This window comes from Colletotrichum spaethianum (genome assembly GCF_022836535.1).
Source record: "Colletotrichum spaethianum MAFF 239500 DNA, contig08, whole genome shotgun sequence".
NCBI lineage: Eukaryota > Fungi > Ascomycota > Sordariomycetes > Glomerellales > Glomerellaceae > Colletotrichum > Colletotrichum spaethianum.
Window position 1 is genome coordinate 583,932 of NW_026054778.1, and position 16,680 is coordinate 600,611.

Here is a 16,680-nt window from a genome sequence, read left to right on the forward strand (position 1 = left end):
GCTTCCTGCGCCAGGAACGACCAGAACAGAGGAAAAATTTTGACCGCGACCCCAGGCGGACATGTCTTCCTCCGCTTGACAATCGGACGGGAGAGATTGTGCATGACCAACTATGGATGACGCCAACGCCCAGGTCGCTCGTTTCGTCGGTTGGCGGTGGGGCCGGGTTATTACCGGCCGGCGAGGCATCCGACATCGGGCGTCGTCCGAAAAAGGACGATCCAGAGCCTCGGCATGGGGTGGTTGGTGTCTGGACATTCTGAGCGGGTAATCGAGCCCGCGTGTTGGCTACCAGCGGCCTGTCTTGGTCGACGTGTCTTGGGCGCGTTGCCGGGCGAGTCCAAGAAGTCTCGGGGTCTCCGCATCGGTGCCGTGCCGGCTTGGCCGAATCTCCGCCGGTCCGGCTGCCTCGTGGCCGGCGGGTTCAACGCCAGAGGCCCCAACCATCAACGTGTGGACGATGTTTGTGTATCCCCGCGAGGCAACGTGGTTTATAGGTGGGTAATTAGGTCTTGCGATTGATTGTTTTACCATTACATTTACGACTGGCACCAGGAGGGTATCTCGGTGCCTCCTCAGTCTCGGTCCGTCGTCGCGCGCGGACATTACAACCATCCATCATTTTATCAGCTTGACTTCATATCCCATACACCCCGAGTCTCACCCTACAGACTCTGTACCATGGCCGTCGTGGATACTGTTCCGACGTGCTGTTTTCCCACCGCTGTAACCTAACCGTGCTTCCAAACCAGGGTATCTACCAATATTGCGTAATAAAAAAAAACCGGAAAAGAACATTAAAAGGGAATTTTGTGCTGTGCGCCACTGTAGCCTCTTAGGCGTCCCTGGCGCGGCGTTGCATCTTCCGCATCGCTTCCCGATGCGCCTCAAACATCTCGCCGCTCTGCATGCTCCTCGTGAAGGCCTGGTCAGCCCTCTCCTTATCGAGCCTCTCCTTCTCCTTCCGCTTGGCCTCTGCCTCCTTCTGGCTCATCATGAAGCTCCGCTGCAGGTCAATGTTCCTCTGTATGTCGGCCTCGCGACTGACGTTTTGGCTGGCGAGATTGGTTCCACTCGACGAGCGATGCATGCTGAGAGTCATGTCGCGACCGTTTGCGGCAGCAGGTGATGCGGCCATGCCTGCGCGGAGATCGGCTCGAACCGAATTGCGGAAGCTGGCGAGCCTGGCGTCACGGGCCTCTTGCGACGGTACGTTGGAGTACCGCATGGGTTGATGGGAGTCGAAGGCGACGCTCTCGGCCGACATACCAGGCATGAACGTTCCGCTAGCTGGTCTGGAGTCTCCCAGGGACGATCCGTAACTGCTCTGGCGCCGGATGATCTCTTTGCGCTGGCTCAGGGGAAGGTCATCCAACGAATCCGGTGGAATTTGTTGCGCGTAGACGGGGTAGTTGAACATGGAACCCGACTCGCTCGATGCCCTGTAGGCCGCCGGGGGGATCTCGGGCATCATGTTGCCTCCAGTCAGGAGTCCGTACGTCTTGTTGTGCAGGGCGAGGCTTCGTTGCGCAATGAGACTCTGGGGGCTGTCGTAAGACTGGATGCCTGGAGGCGGAGGTGGGCGTTCGAAGGCGACAGGAGTGGCGGGAGAAGCAACGCTGGATGCAGGTCCAGAGCTGCCACTCTTCGTGCTGGCTGCCTTGGGAGCCGCCTGCGCCTCTTCCTCGGCAATGGGCTCGAACTGCGTTTTGCTTGACCCTCGGCGGTGGGACTGGTACGAGTTGTTCCTCGAGTGACTGCGGTTCGGTGAGTAGTTTGGCGAAGGTCGCTGCATGGGAGCGGGCGACTTGGTTGGCACTGGCGCTGGGGTCGCGGACAGGGCCGTTTGCTGAAGCTCCTCGACGTGCACAGGAGCCGGGGCTTCCCGTGACTGAGGTCTGCTCCCGGCCAGCTGCAAGGCATCGGGCTCGGGCGCCTCTGCATGGCTCAGATGCTTGGCCCACTCGTTTGTCCGGTAGTGAAGCGCAACGTTGGAAAAGCCGGACGGCAGACGCTCTTGTGTCAGATTGACGGGCGTAGAATCCACCGAGGCCGTGGACTTGGCCTTCTGGGAGGGTGCAACAGACTGCTGGCTCGGGTCAGGGCTTGTCTGCTCTTGCTTCTCCGGTGTGCTTTCTTTGGCAACAGCGCTGTCGGTCCTCTTTACTTCGTCCGCGGGCATCTCGGCGATGATGGGAGAGACGGCGTCGCTGGCCAGAGGCTGGGTCGCGGCATCACTCATGATCGTCATTGCCGAGACACGCTTGCTGATGCTTTCGCCGCTCATACTTTTTCGAGATGCAGACGTCGGCATACGCTCCGGCTTTTGGTCCGCTGGATGCCCGTCAGCAAGTTGAGCGTTGATCTCGATGCTGCGGCGAAGTGCTTCATGGTCAATGCTTCCGCCGCTGTCGTTCTGAGTGTCGATTGTCGCAGCAATGGAACCGACATCGTCGTCTCGTGGCCGCCGGACTATTACCAACTCCTCATGGTCCCGTGTGTCTTCTTTACGAAGAGACGCTGACGTGCGCTGAGAGACTCTCCGCATGAGTTGTGCTGAGCTCCGAGACAGACGCTTCGTGAAGGAGCCCCGCCTGCTGCCAATGTCCGCCGGGTCTTCGTCATCATCGGCGAATGTTGCAATCGTGGATCTGTCCTCCTTCTCTCTGGCCATGTTCTCTTCTGTATCCGGCAATCTGAATGGCAGAGGAACCACTTCGGGAGCGGGAGCCACTTTTCGTACGCTCTCGACAACGGTGGTACCTGGCTGGGTCCCTTCCATCTCACCAACCGTCCTGTCCGCAGCGTCAGGGTTTGCGATGGTATCGTCCGAAGCCACTCGCACTGTCACAACGCCATCCTTTTCCTTCTCTAAAACCATCAGGCCTGTGGCTGTCGGCTTGGGCGGAACCGTAAGAGGCACATCCGAGCCTGCCATTTCAGCCACTGGCGGAGTCTGTGTCTGAGGAGTTGCGGTGCTTTGGTTGTAATGAACACCCTTTTCGCTGTCACTGTCTCGCGCGAAGCCGGAGTCATGGTCTGAGCCGTTGGGGACATAGTCTCCATGAACCCTTTCCCATGCCCGTCGCTCGCGAGCGTTTCGAGCCTCAAGCTCTTTACCAATGTTTGCCTCTTCCTCGTCGCGAGCACGTTGTGCCTCGGCTAGTTCCTCGTCTCGTTTGGCGCGTCGGTCCTTGATGACGTTCCACAGTCTCTTCTGAGAAATGATGCCAATGCAGAAAATTACAATTATGGCAGCGATTTCAACGCGAATGCCCTTGGTCAGCGGATATGTGTCGGCGCCCATCGGAAAAAGTTTGTCGTTCAAATTCCAGACGTATGCCCAAAATTCCTTCAACCCAGCGCGGCTGAAGCAGTCGATGCCGAGCACAGTCGCCGTGGCGCCAGTGAAGGAAATCGTGATCATGAGCGCCCAGTCCCGTGTCCACCGTGTGAAATATGTCGCAAATCCTGCCAGGGAGAACGCGACGATGAAAACGACCTTTCCAACGCCCGAAAGCAAGCCGCCGTCGTGAAGGCACAGAAGCCACATGGCAAAGCAAAACCCACCGAGAGCGCACGCCAAACACTCTGTGATCTCCTTGAAGAACCAAGAAGAGAGCACACCGGCGAAAACAGCTGGCAAGACGGCGGCGACAACGTAGGCTCCCTGTGACGCATTGGAGACTGGGACAACCATAACATAGACAACCAAAACCGCAATACCAAGGCTGACGACATAGGCGACAGAGAAGGCATTGTGCAAGACCGTGTTCTTGATACCAATCAAGGTATAGACGACGCCGGTGCAAAGCAATATCACGCCGGCCACGGCCCAGCCAGGTGTGATAGTCGGCTGAAGAGGCAGTTGTCCCGCAGGAATGGTCGCTGGAACAACAGTCAGCTTCATCCGGGGATTCGATCAATGGCATCATAGTGTGAAGCAAAGTATACTTACTGTTGAAAAGGCTCGAGTTGTCAAAGGTGTTGTCTCCGCCAGACACCGTTGGGATGGCCGAGGGAGTAGAGGTGCTGCTGGAGGGCTGAACCGAAGCCGTGGCAGTGACCGACGCAGACCTTATCGACGACGACGGCGATGGCGTGTTCTCGGCATCGCGTGCGCTTTCGGATCGTATCGAAGAGGCAATAGCGGCGGTCGAGGTCCCTGTCTCTTGTCGTCGAACTGGGATTGCGACATAAGCAACAGCAAGCTGAAGGCAGAGGAAGAGGACGCCCAAAGTGATCAGACGATTCCATCTCGCCATGGTGACTGTCTTGCCCGTAGGTGTTGAAGCAAATGGCCCAAGTATTGTCCAGTGGTGATCACAATGGCGTATAATCAGAGACGGGGAGCATCCGTCTTGATCACTAGCGACGTCAATGGAGTGAGGGATGCCGGCAAGGAGGAAGTAGCCGGAGGAAAGACGCAAGCGGAGGAAGAGGCCGGGGAAGGCGGTGTTATTAGTTGAGCACACAACGAGCAGCCAGCGTCGACTCGAACCCCAGAGACCAGTGGGTTTTGAGACAAGTCAGCTTCGAGGCTGACGGTAGAGACGGGAAGAAGCAAAGGAGGGTAGAGACAGGGCAGGGGAGAGCCCGGATGTCATAGGGTGGAGGCGAGGCCCGGAGGTGATCAAACTATATAGAACAAGGAAGGGAGCATAATGCCGGAGAGGAAGACCCATGCGGGATGCGGATCCCGCAGGTAGCACCGACCAAGGCACCATTGGCGTACAGATGCTATGGGCCGCTGATGGGTTCGTAAGAGGGCAGTGTGGCATTTTGGCTCGTATGACAGAACAGGTCCGGCACTCGAGCAACGCATGGAACTTCTCATGGTGGTGGCCAAGGTCTGCAAGACGCTTGCTTGCAGCCAAAGCAGAGGTGAAGAACAGTGAGATCGGATGAAGGTTGAAGCTGCCTTGCATGCTCAAAAGCAGGTTCGTAACGATGAGCTGCCGGCCTAGCTGGGATGAGGGAGAGCCAAGCGGGCATCATTGGGAGATGCAGCACAAACAGAACGACGCGCGAGTGCGGGAGATGAAGGCCACGGACGGACAGGAAAAGCAAAGGTGGCAGGCAAAGAGACGTGTGGCCGACCAAGGACGGTGGAATCGTACTTGGCCGCGTCGGATACAGCCGAGTGACCTGCGGTCCTCGGCCAGAGGTAAGGCCAAGAGGGCCCATGATATCGAGCAGAGGGTCTTGGACGACTAATCCTATTACACACCGGCTGTCCCGATTTAGCGGCCTGGAAGCAGAGCTTGCCTGCCGTGCCACGGGTTCCTTGAGCCAACGAGACGCGCAATGGAGTGCAAATTCGGATGGTCCCCCAGACGCGATGAGGGAGGTGAGGCGAGGTGAGGTGAGGGAGAAAAGCTTTGGTGGTGTTCCGATGAGGACGTGGCTGGTGAGCGGCTACCAGTCGTCGGAAGTCGAGGCGCATCCATCCTAAATTACAGGGACAGGGGACGGCCCCGGCATATCACAGGTTAGCGTTTGACTCGGATGGAAATAAGACAATCAGGAACACACAAGAAAAACCCGATGATTGAGACGGGGACTTCGAAGGAGGGGTGGACTTGGAGGGGCATGTGGGGGTGTGGATTGGAGCGAGGGTTTTGAAGGGCGAATTGGATAGACAGACCCGACGGATGGGATCCCGGATTGGATGAGATGAGAGACGGGATGAGATGGACGTCGAAGTTGGGACTTCCCCGGGGGGCGTACAGTTGGGATGAGAGGTGAGGGGAGAATAGGTAGGTAGGCAGGATTGTGTGCAGCTAAGTGCAGCTAAGCTCCAGCGCCACACGGGAAGACCTCACCTCCTGCAACTCAACGCCTCTCTGGTCCTATGGCGTCGTCCCGTTGAGTCTGTCCATGCAGAAATGCCCGAGACGGGCGGCGGAACACTGTTGCTCTGGCCAGGGAGACGGTGCAGTGCGGTGCAGCGCCGCGCAACGCTGCGTGCGCTGGCGTGGGCAGGCCACGGTTTGAGATGCAGATGCCGGATTGCCATTCGTGAGGTGGGTGGTCAGTTCCATGACCCCTGGCAGATCCATCCAAGGGGACTCGGTCATGATGATGTGGAAATCACGTCGACTGGTTTGGCTACTTCCCACCGCCACGTATCTGTCTCTCTGGTTCTCTGTTTCTCCCCTTTCCCTCCCTCTTCTTGTCTGTGTGTTTGCACTGCCGCAACAGGGGAGTTGCCTCAATAGGAGAGGATCAATAATCCTCTGCCACTGGCTTGATTTGGTGCCCAGATGCGGATGCGTCTCGGCCATGTTCATGCAATGCGGGAGCTTGCTTTTTCCTATGGCGCGCTGGATGGTGCTGTGATTCGGCCGACGGCCAGCGGCTGCGAACTGGATAGGCGAGAGGTGATTATTGCAAAGTGAGTCAGGTTCGCCGCCAGATCGGTGGCGCACGTAAAGCAAGACAAAACCGGTAGACGTAGTGTAGACGAAATTGCTGCTTTGCAAAACTTGGTTAGCAGTGCAGCAAGAAGCAATGGCGCGAGCTGCCTGCAGGCTGCAGCCGCCGTGCAGTCAGTCAGTATCCGCACCTGTAACTTTCCGGTCTCAATGGCGAGTGGACAGGATGGATGGATGGGTGGAAGTAGGTACATGGTTGGTCGCGATGCGTGAAATGAGAGTTGCACCGACGCGGCGGGACGAGGGCGATCACAGCCCACCGTCGCTTTTTTTCCCTTCCCCTTCCTCACGGCCAGGGCCAAAAAAAGCCGGGGCTATCTGCGCTAGTCTCTTTTGGGGGAATGTGCTAGCACAGCACGTCCTAGTTGGATTTTGCCGTAGCTTAACGGCGTTTGGCGGATGGAAGAAAAGTGGTTTGAGAAAAAAATCTAAGAAAAAAAATATATTGAGGTAGGCCCGTGCTTGCGATGCTCGATTGCCCCTCCCCGTCTCATCGCTCCCAAAACAGAAGGCACAACCATGGAAGTGGATAACTCCGGGTACGAACTTGGACTTGGAGTTCTCTGATAATGGGCCTCTCATCTCAGCAAATACAACATCACTCCTCTTTTGCCATGGTTGAACGATGTCCAACCCTCCCGAAACGCAACTGGCCAGTCTTGTTGGCAACGGGGTCAGAATCTCGACCCGTTACTTTGTCTCCAGTGATCGCCCGTCACGCTTTTTTTCCTCCTCAACGGCGCACACATCATTGTGACGGACCAGGGCTTGCTTGGCCATGTCTATCCAGCCGATCGAGATCCACGGGGGTTCCTCGTCAGCTTCACCATGGCCCATCGTAACCAGGCGCGATCGGACCACAGACATCATGTTGTTCCGGATCCTGTCACTCCTCCCTCCATAGGTATTCCAGCAATCCGGGCCACGAACCCAAAGCGCGAGCTACTGAGAGCCCGGATCGCCCACTTGGTCGCCGCTTTTCTTGCCATGTACCATACCTACAGTAGTCCGGAGAACCCGTACCGGACGCCGCACACGCATTTTGCATTCTCTTTTCGTCAGGACAAACCCACTTGCTTGGCCTTTGGACGAAGCTTTTCACCACCCGGACTGCCCAGTGGCACTCTCGACAGCATTGAGCTAGGCAGGGGCCGGGAGGTTCATACCCCTTGTCAATGAGACCTCTTGACAATGACAGGTTGACTGGCAGCCCCCCTGGCGCTGTCTGGAGGGGAAAGACATTTCAACGCGGTTTGTCTGATCGGTAAGGAGCATCTTGTGCATCGAGATGGCCACAAACAAGCTGATGCCGCCCTTCGTTCTCACCCCATCCCAGGGAGTAAACATGTCGCAGACTTCAGCGGCAGGCTTTGTTTCGAGGCTTGCTTCTGGAAACAGCCGCCTCTGGTCTACTTGGGACGGCACCAAGCCCACCTTCTATTTTCCGCCCATCACGATTTCGCGATACCTCGCCGACGACCAAGCCTTCCTCGTCACTGGCGGCCAAAAAGTGTGACTGATTTGGATTGTAACGGCGCTGTTAGCGCGGGCCTTTCCCACGAGGCGTCTTCGGCCAGAGACGTGCGAAATTGGAGGGTCCACCATTTCCTCGACCGGTCCGACAAACCAACAAAAAGTTCTCTCTGAGCCTTGAATTCCCGTCATATGCTTGACGGTGGCAAGTCAGCCACCAACGGAAGCCTGGGAGGGGTCATATTCCCAATTGGGCGATATTAGGTGGCCTTGTTCGACGGTCGACGTTGGACTCCACGCTCTGCGCCTCGTCGCATAAAGGGGTCATGGCATCCTTGCCCGCTTTGATGCAGGCAAAGCCTCGCCGCATGAGCTTCCCCCATATTAGCGACCCTGAGGGAACAACCCTCGTGAATTTGGTCTTTAGCCTCGAGAATCGGAAACTCCGTAGTTAATTGAGCTGACCCTCTAATCGGGCAACTCATGCATCTGCTACCTGAGAAAAGCAACTGCGCAATTTCGGCGCCGCAACGCAAAGCCTCGACGCCTCCCTGCTGTTGTCTGACGCGCATCATTGGGGAATCCGTCCCACACTCGGGCGCCCTGTCTGCGGACTCCCGTGAACCAGCGCCTTGGTCTCCAGTCTCCTTTGCAAGGGGGCTAGTTCATCAGCTCGATGTGGGACGACTCTACTGGACCAAGGTCGCGAAAAATCAAGTCGCAGAGCACAACTCGAGTGAGCTCGTCCCTCCCCAGCGGTTCGTCCAAAGTTACGTAGGGCAAGGTTATGCCACTGTCCTCAACAGGCTTCCCCTGTCAACCTGACTCTGGGGTCGGCCCCTTTCAACAAGCAGAGGGGTTCTGCTGAAGAAGCTTGCATTGGCCGTGCCGTTGGTTGACTTGTCGGCAAGACGGCATATTCGCGGATTTCAAGCCTCAAACTACGACCCGGTTCCATTGTCCTGCTACCGCGATGCCCTTGTAGGGATTAAATACTACAGGAACGAGGGAGCCGGTCTTGGTCGTCTCATCCACACGGGCAGACCATCTCATCCCATGCGGCCAGTCTGTACTGTCTCAGAGGGATCCTCGCCAGGATTGATCCCGCTCTTCGCTCTTGGGCCGTGACTTCTAAACCAGCGGGTTTGCCAAGCGAGTTCGCATGGCCGTCGGCGGTTGAGCATCCGAACGGACCTCGCCTGGCCCTCACCCTCCTTCTCGGCCCCAACTCTCGCTTCCCTGGTCGCCGTTAAGGACGTCCGTTTCCCGCGCTCTCGGTCGATGCGCCGCATAACCTCTACACCAGGGCCGCATAGCAACTGCGCGCCACGAACACAATGGCATTGTACGCGACAGCTCTCGGGTCGAGCGTTGGTGACAATTCTGAGCTTCCCCGGCTTCCTGTGGACCTAGAGTGCTCTCGGGCCGCTCTTCCAGCGTGAGGCAGACGGATCCTGCGAAACCTTGAATCACCACCGGCATGACTGCACATGGCGGCACGGAACTTGATGTCTTCCCAACCTCCTTCTCCTGCCTACAGCTCCATCCCATACTACCCGTTTCCGTCCCATGTTCCATTACGCAGCATCGGGACTCGGACGACAGCGTCCGCCTCGGTGTACGTATGGGTTCCAGGGGTCAGAGTACGGAACCCTCCGTAGTCAAAGACCAGCTCTATCAGGCACGCTCATACCGAGTCACTGGCGAGGTTCAGGAGGTCCGGTCGTCTGATTGGAGTCCTGTCAGAGGTCGAGCATGGGCCATAGATTATACGAGTGCAGGTACGACAACGGGAACACATCATCCGCAGGTTTCGGGCGCATCCTCGTCTAAACAGGCGTCTCTCCACGCTTCATCCTTGCCCAGAGCCGGGCCATGGCTACGAACTGTACAATGGTCACATGATATTTCAAGTAGCAACAGTCTCCGTGCGCAACGGCATATATGTCGACATGCCCAGCTCGCTTCCTCCCTATGTCCGGCCACGACCTTGTTCCCTCTTGTCCCCGGCGTCTAGTGACTTACATTGCAAGAGCTGAGTACATGCCAGGGCGGTGAAACCAAGTTTTTAGAAATGGTCCGCCGTCCTCCCGCCGTCCCTTTGCTCGTCGTGCAGTGTTCGTTTCCTTTGACAGTGTCGGGCAATGCGGCCTGCTTGCCATGTAGACCGAGTTCCAACCCCAGGTCCGCGGTACACTCGCGATGGGGGCTATAATCACACCAACGGTCGTTCTCACCAGGTATTTACACCCGGGTTTGCCCCGCCTAGTGAGTTCCCATGATCCCGGGGTTACAACCCCATACATGTGCCGAAGGGTCCAGCATAACTACCCGATAGACACCGCATATGTCTTCGTCGTGGTCCAGTGATTCCTACTCAAAGCCAAGAGCAACCGTGGCCAAGCCAAGCGGTGGCACCACGAGGGAAGTCGGTCAACATCACGGAGGCGAAGCCCGCCGCGACGAACAACCGCACCGTTCAACCCGTAATGTGGCACGTTGCGTATTGTGCCGACCCCAAGCAACACCGCCCACAATCACAGGTCTCCCGGCAAGGTCGGTATCACTGAGCAGGCTCCGTTAGTGTAGATAGTCTGGCGGGCGGTGCTTGCACGCCCGTGTTCGGCCGCGTTGAGGCCCGAGGGCTCGAGCCGCCGGTGGCTCTATATAGAGCCTTGGGCAGCTCAATCCACCTTTTCCCCCTTGTCGTCCTCTGTTGGTTTTTCTCCCTCTCTTGACCCTCCCGTGTTCGCGTAGACGGGTGCTTGGTGTTTGAGACGCGCAAACCTCTGGGCCAAGCACGGGTTTCGTCAAGCAATCCGTGGGCCTGGCGGCGACTGACGCCACAAGTCTTTATAAACCAACCGCATCCCGGTTCACGACATGGCATACGGTCATCCGCTCGGGGTGGAGTTCTGCCACCCAGGACCAATGCCGTCGATACTTGTCGTCGTGCCGAACGTACCTATGGACACGTTCATGGCACCCGCTAGTAGGTCGACGGAAGAACCAACACGGGAAACGAAGATTGCTTAGATAATTCGTGGTTCGAGACTACCAATACGATGTAGGCAATATTCGTCAAACAGGCTGGTCCAGTGCTTGACCAGCACCGGACACCATTGCAACGCCATCGAACCGACGCCACCCCAGCCCTCCCTTTTTACCCCATCAGACAAGGCCCTTTTCCCGTTTCGCAAAGAGGATATCATGTTCGTAACTCCAAGCCATTCAAACCCAGCCGCCGTCAGCCGTGACCCATCACCTCTTCGAAACCCGGCTCGGTGGCCTGTCCGCCGCGATTCGACCGTGCCCCATGGCCTTGCCGTTGCGGCCCGACCTGGACGTCCTTTCCGGCAGCGACTTCTTCTTGCGCTTGAGCATCCCGCGGACCGTCTTGAAAGGCAGCACCAGCAGGGCGACCATGGCGAAGAAGGGCATCGTGATGAAGGCCCACACCGACTCGACCAGCCACTGCATGAAGCCCGGCCGGGCCGCGCTGTTCTTGGCTGCTGCCGCGGCGAGGGCGATGGCGTCGTTCAGGCGCGTGTCGACGGCTGCGAAGCGCGACTCGGTCTGGAATGCGAGCACCGTGGCCTTCTTCTCGTACCGCCGCACGGCCCGGTTCAGCGCGTCGAGGTCGGGCTGGATGGCGTTGCGGACATCGCGGGCGATGGAGGCTTCCTGCTTGATCTTGGAGTTGTCCGAGTTGCCGTTCGGCTTGAACTGCGTCGGCTCCTGCCGCGATTCCAGCATCTCCAAGCGGGCCACCAGCACCCTGACCTGGTCCGACGTGACGCCGTCGTCCTTGTACGGGTTCACGTGGACGTCTCGCTGCAGCTGAATGGTCCGGCATTGGACCAGCTTCATCAGGTGCGACAGCGGGCGAACCTCTGCGGCCAGCAGGAAGATGGTCAGGTTGTAGTTGGATACGAGACCCTCAGAGGGCCGGCTCAGCTGCGCGCGGATGGCATGCAGCAGGTACGCCCCCAGCATCGGGAACATGAAGCACGATATCAAGGCCAGAATCTCATGCAACCAGAGCTCGGCCATTGCATCTTCCTTCCTGGACCGGGCCGTCGTCTTGGGCACTTGATCCTGCACGAAGGACGTGGGCGTCGTGGGCATCTCGGGCGTGTCGTCGATACTTCCGTTCGCCGTGTGACCGTTAGCCGTCGAGGTCGCTGAGGAGGGGCTACCGACGGCCTGTTCCGTCTCACTGTCATCATCAATCACGGCGCTTGTGCTGACCTCGGCGCGAACGCGCACTGCTTGCGCCGAATGATACCAGTTCCTAGATGGTTGGTGTCAGCGCTCGGATGGTCCTGTCCACCGCAACGAGCAAGGAAGCCAAAGAGACCGGCCGCACTTACCATGGATGTGTCACAGACCAGTGCAGGAACACGGCCGAAAGGCCTAGTAGCATGACGTCCGTCACGACGGCGCTACCATTTTGAAAGAGCAGGCCGCCGACGGCAGGGAGAAGGGCGAAGGCGAGAGGAATCGAAGCCCACTTTGACAGGTCGTCGGCCGACGTTGGCGATGTCATCTCGCCGAGTCTCGGGTTCAAAAAGTCCCTGGCTTCGGTGAAGCTATAGTCCGACAAAGTTGAGCTCCGTCTCCTCCCTAGGCCCTTCTCTGCGAAAGAAGTCTCTGCGGGTATGTGGCCAAACGGCGGCCGTCGCCGCATCTGGGAATTCTCATCTACCGCCATGGGGCGCTTGAAATGGCCCGAGGACACTGGCGAAGCTGTTGTTCCTGGCGAGGACACGGTCTGCTTTCTGCTGATGTTGCTCGTCGTTGTGACCGGCGAGGTCGGACTTCGAGAGCTGTTCTCGTCCGACATGGCGGATGACGTAAATGGTTCCGGACCGGGTGCCTCGTTGTTATTAGACGTGGTTATTATCTGTTCTTTTGTTGGTGTTTGGTTTAGTTGGTTCGGTTTGCTGTGGTGGTTGATTACGGGGATGTTCGCTGGGAGACGTGCGAGTCCAAGCTAGGGACAGGCAGTCGAGGGGTTTTGAGGACTCCTCATCCGACAGACGGCGCGCCCTTGAGAAGAGAACAAGCTGGGGGGTATGTGTCTCGTTTGCTGGACGTGCTCCTGATTCTTGGGAGGAAAGGGGAGGGAACGAGAAAAGGAGGAGGGGGAGGAATGGCCGCTAACTACAGATCAGGTATTGCGTGTCTTGCAGGGCGAGATGTAGCGTGTAGCGTGTAGCGTGAAGCGTGCGTGCGTGCGTACGAAAGAACCGGTTCGACCAGTCGTACCAAGGGCGAGAAGTGAAGCGCCACGGGCTGAGGATGAGTATGGCGTTGGTATGCCGCTGGCGGGAGTGGACGTGGTTTTTAGTCCTGGGCTTTGGTGGTGGCGACTTGGATCGTCCTTGCCTGCCTTAGCTAGGCAAGGTACCGAGGCGTGATTGGGTGGAAGGAAACGTCCGGCGACTTTGGAGTCTCAAATCGACGTGTGGCCGAGGCTCGTAGGGTGCCTTATCCTTGCTCCGCGTCAGGTCGCTTCCTTTTCGAGGCGTGAGTTGGAACGGGACGAGGTTTCGAGGAGACGTGGACGGGATGGAGGCAGAGGCCGGGAGGATTAGCAGAGGCCGGGAGGGTTAGGAGAGACTGGAGATGCTGCGAGGCGCTGCGAGGCATTCGAGGTGAAGAAATGCACCCGCAGTCCGAGGTGGAGGCGGGCGGGAAGAGGAGGCGAGGCGGGAGGTAAGGTAAGGTAAGGTAAGGATGGCAAATGCGCGGTAGAGGATTCCGGCCTGCATCTGGCCGAACTGTCTCAGTTCAGGGGAGGCAAAGGTATACTGCCTAACATATTCGCACTGCGAGTACCTAGGCAAATCTGACTTTGAGAGTCTACACTACATTGGCAGAGCTTGCTGTGGCCCTAGGAAGCTGGACTTGGGCTGGGGCAAGGTCGCTGGCAGCCCAAGTGTGGTTGCTTGGCTGCATGCTGATGACCTATCGGTGCTGACGACAAGGATGATGATGCAGTGATGCAACCCACCCACGGGGACGCCCCCTCACCCCTCCCCCCCCGCTCCCGCTCTGCCCGCATCCAGCCCTGGAGACCCTGTTAACAAGATCCACTGTGGACGCCGGACTGGGCCGAGAGAGCCATTCCCCATCTCCCATTTCAACTTCTCCCCCTTCATCCGTTTCGCTGGTTTGTTTTATTGTTTTTGGGTTGTTGTTGCTGCTCCTGATGGCTGCTAGCTGCTACTTCTGCTGCTGGAAACAGAGGATTCATCTCCACTGTATCATTACGCACGTCTCTCGAGCTTTCATGCCAACACGTCGCCGCTATCCTAGTAGTACATGTATCTCGCGTCGGCCCAATGCTATAGGCTAACGGGACGTGAAACAGCCGTCCCAGCCCACCATTTCGCCATCGCGGCGCACGCATCTAGAACGACGTCCACGTACATGTACTCCACGTCCTTGTCGTCACCGATGAGAGGTCAAAGATAAGGACGCTCCACCTGCCGCTGCCATTTCCCCCAATAACCTTATATGGCATACCAAGGCTTGGTCTGCCAACTCTGGTGGCCTGTGAGCCATGCTTCACACCATTCGGGCCTTCATCTAGGGATGAACGATCCATCAAACCCATCTTTGCCTCGGCCCCGGCCATGACCCTCGTTGAGTTTGCCTGCGACTCCGGTAGCCGATCTGGACGGGTAGCACCACCGGTGGTGGCATCGGCAGTGAGATCGGTTCCTGTGGACCAGCCTTACGTCCGTCTTTCCGCCCCAACAAACCCAAAAGAGCTCGAGTTGTTCTCGTTGTACATATTTCACCATCTACAACCAATCCGATCTCGCCCTTAATCCGATGCGGACGCCGCGGACCGGGTGGAGGACGACGAGCCTATGGGAGGCAGAGGATCGGATTTGTTTCGTTCCTGGGACTAGCCGGGACCTGGATCCATAGAAACGGCCGGTTGGCTTGATACCTAGATGGAACAGGCATCGTGACTGCAGCATCATTGACTTTTGTGTGCAGAGCCGTGCACGGTGCCTGCTGAAGCTTCCTATGTCATCGTCCGAATCAGGCCCGATGTAAACCCCTTCGTGGGAGAGAGAAAGAGAGAGAAAGAGAGAGAGGCTTCGAAGCGCCGTCGAGGCTCCGCATACCTCGAGACGCTGCGATTTCGGCCAGCATGTGTTCCAGCAACGCCGTCGAGTATTGCTGTCGTCGGTCCGGAATCACCTAATTCCGTCACGTTCCAGTGGCGAAGCATCGCGTCCTGGCTTGAGGATGCTCAAATTCGGCTCCGCGAGCGAAGTATCGGCGAATGTTGTAGTGGCCGGTTGGGTGTTTCGAATGAACCGGGACCGCTGCGTGCCGCAGGCGTTTTTGCATCCGTGGCCAGTTTGCAAACTTCATTGATGTCGTCGGAGCATGAATGACGATCCAGCCAACCAAGGCAAGTCTAAGCATGGTCAGTTCCCGTATTGAGAACGCCGCCCACAGACCAGAAACGGAATACCTAAGCTGTTAGGATGGCTTTCCTGCGGATCAAGTCGTCAGCGCCGGTTTGCAGCCGCAGCGTAGGAGCCATGGCGGCACTCAAGAGACATACATTGTTCTGCCGGAGCTGACGTCTCTGGCTGGGAAGAATCGTGTCTAAGAAACGGGTGTCAGACGGAACCCCGCAATTCTCCACGGGGAATGTCTCGTCGAGACTTGACACCAGCCGTCGGCGCAAACGACGCTCAATCGAAAAGTGGGAAAGCCCTCTTGGCCGAAAGTAGTCGAGAGCTTGTAGCCTGTTGCGGTCATGGTCGATGAGACACGTCTGCTATACCATCAACAACACCAACATCACCAACATCACCTCCCCCTCAAACAGATCCATGTAGCGAGCGATGTCGTTGTGGTTGATGAGCAGACTGCGTGTGGTTGGCTGTCTTGCTTGAATAGTGTGATCGGCATATGAGATACCCTTCTTGTCTCATGCAGGTATCAATACCAAGGCGAGACACCGGAAACCCCCATCCAACCGCTTGGAAGGGAGATACTCTCGTTCTTGCAATTATGAGTTGTGTTCCCACAAGACAGGTTCTCGCTCAAAACACTTCTGAGCCAATGACGCGAGGACTGGTAGCATCGTCATCTGTCCCGGGGTTGAACATCCCAGGCCTCCGTGTCCGCAGCCGGGGAGAGTGAGCATTCAAGAGAAGTTGGAATGAAAGACTGAACCGTACCTATGTAGTTCAACGGAACAAATTATTGAAGCCGCGAGGGATACTGTGGGATTGGTGAGAGGTCTCCTGCCAGATCGGCGTCACCATCCACATAACGCCCACTACCTATGCCGGGATCAACGTCAAATACTATACCAAGCAGGTGGCAAAAAAAGTGATACACAGAACCAGACTCCCCCGCCCATGGCCTTCACAACAGCACCAGCGACGTCTTCAATATTCAGAATTTTTCTGATTGAAGAAGACATTCATACATAATAACACTCGATCTAAGTTTTCCCGAGATTTGGAAAGAAGAAGTCGGGTATCCGTGGAGGTATTCCTAGGTGAATTATGAGACTAGTAGCAATTGGGGTGTTGTGTGTATCACTTTTTTGTCACCAGCTTGTATACGTAGTCCCTCCTCAGAGGGTATAGTAACTAAGGTTGCGTGGTGCTGGGGGCGGGGCTTGGCGCCCCACTACCCGTACCTGAACTTCCAATTTGCGGTTGGAAAGATGGATCAGTTGAATCTCAGTTCGTCTGTTTTTGTGTGCCTGGCAGATCGG

The 16,680-nt window shown here is 57.2% G+C and overlaps 3 protein-coding genes across 3 annotated transcripts; 1 reads left to right on the top strand and 2 right to left on the bottom strand.

The window, feature by feature from the left end:
- Positions 1–835: 835 nt before the first annotated feature.
- ColSpa_04011 (uncharacterized protein) lies at positions 836–4,265 on the bottom strand (the record flags this gene model as incomplete). The annotated part of the gene is made up of 2 exons (XM_049270223.1): positions 836–3,888; positions 3,959–4,265. 2 exons carry the CDS (start codon positions 4,263–4,265, stop codon positions 836–838), a joined length of 3,360 nt encoding a protein of 1,119 aa, XP_049126180.1.
- Positions 4,266–7,725: 3,460 nt separating this feature from the next.
- On the top strand, positions 7,726–7,953 carry ColSpa_04012 (uncharacterized protein; the record flags this gene model as incomplete). Its single annotated transcript, XM_049270224.1, has 1 exon — positions 7,726–7,953. One exon carries the CDS (start codon positions 7,726–7,728, stop codon positions 7,951–7,953), a length of 228 nt encoding a protein of 75 aa, XP_049126181.1.
- Positions 7,954–11,171: 3,218 nt separating this feature from the next.
- ColSpa_04013 (uncharacterized protein) lies at positions 11,172–12,756 on the bottom strand (the record flags this gene model as incomplete). The annotated part of the gene is made up of 2 exons (XM_049270225.1): positions 11,172–12,204; positions 12,284–12,756. The coding sequence occupies 2 exons, from the start codon at positions 12,754–12,756 to the stop codon at positions 11,172–11,174; spliced, it is 1,506 nt and encodes a 501-aa protein (XP_049126182.1).
- Positions 12,757–16,680: the final 3,924 nt, after the last annotated feature.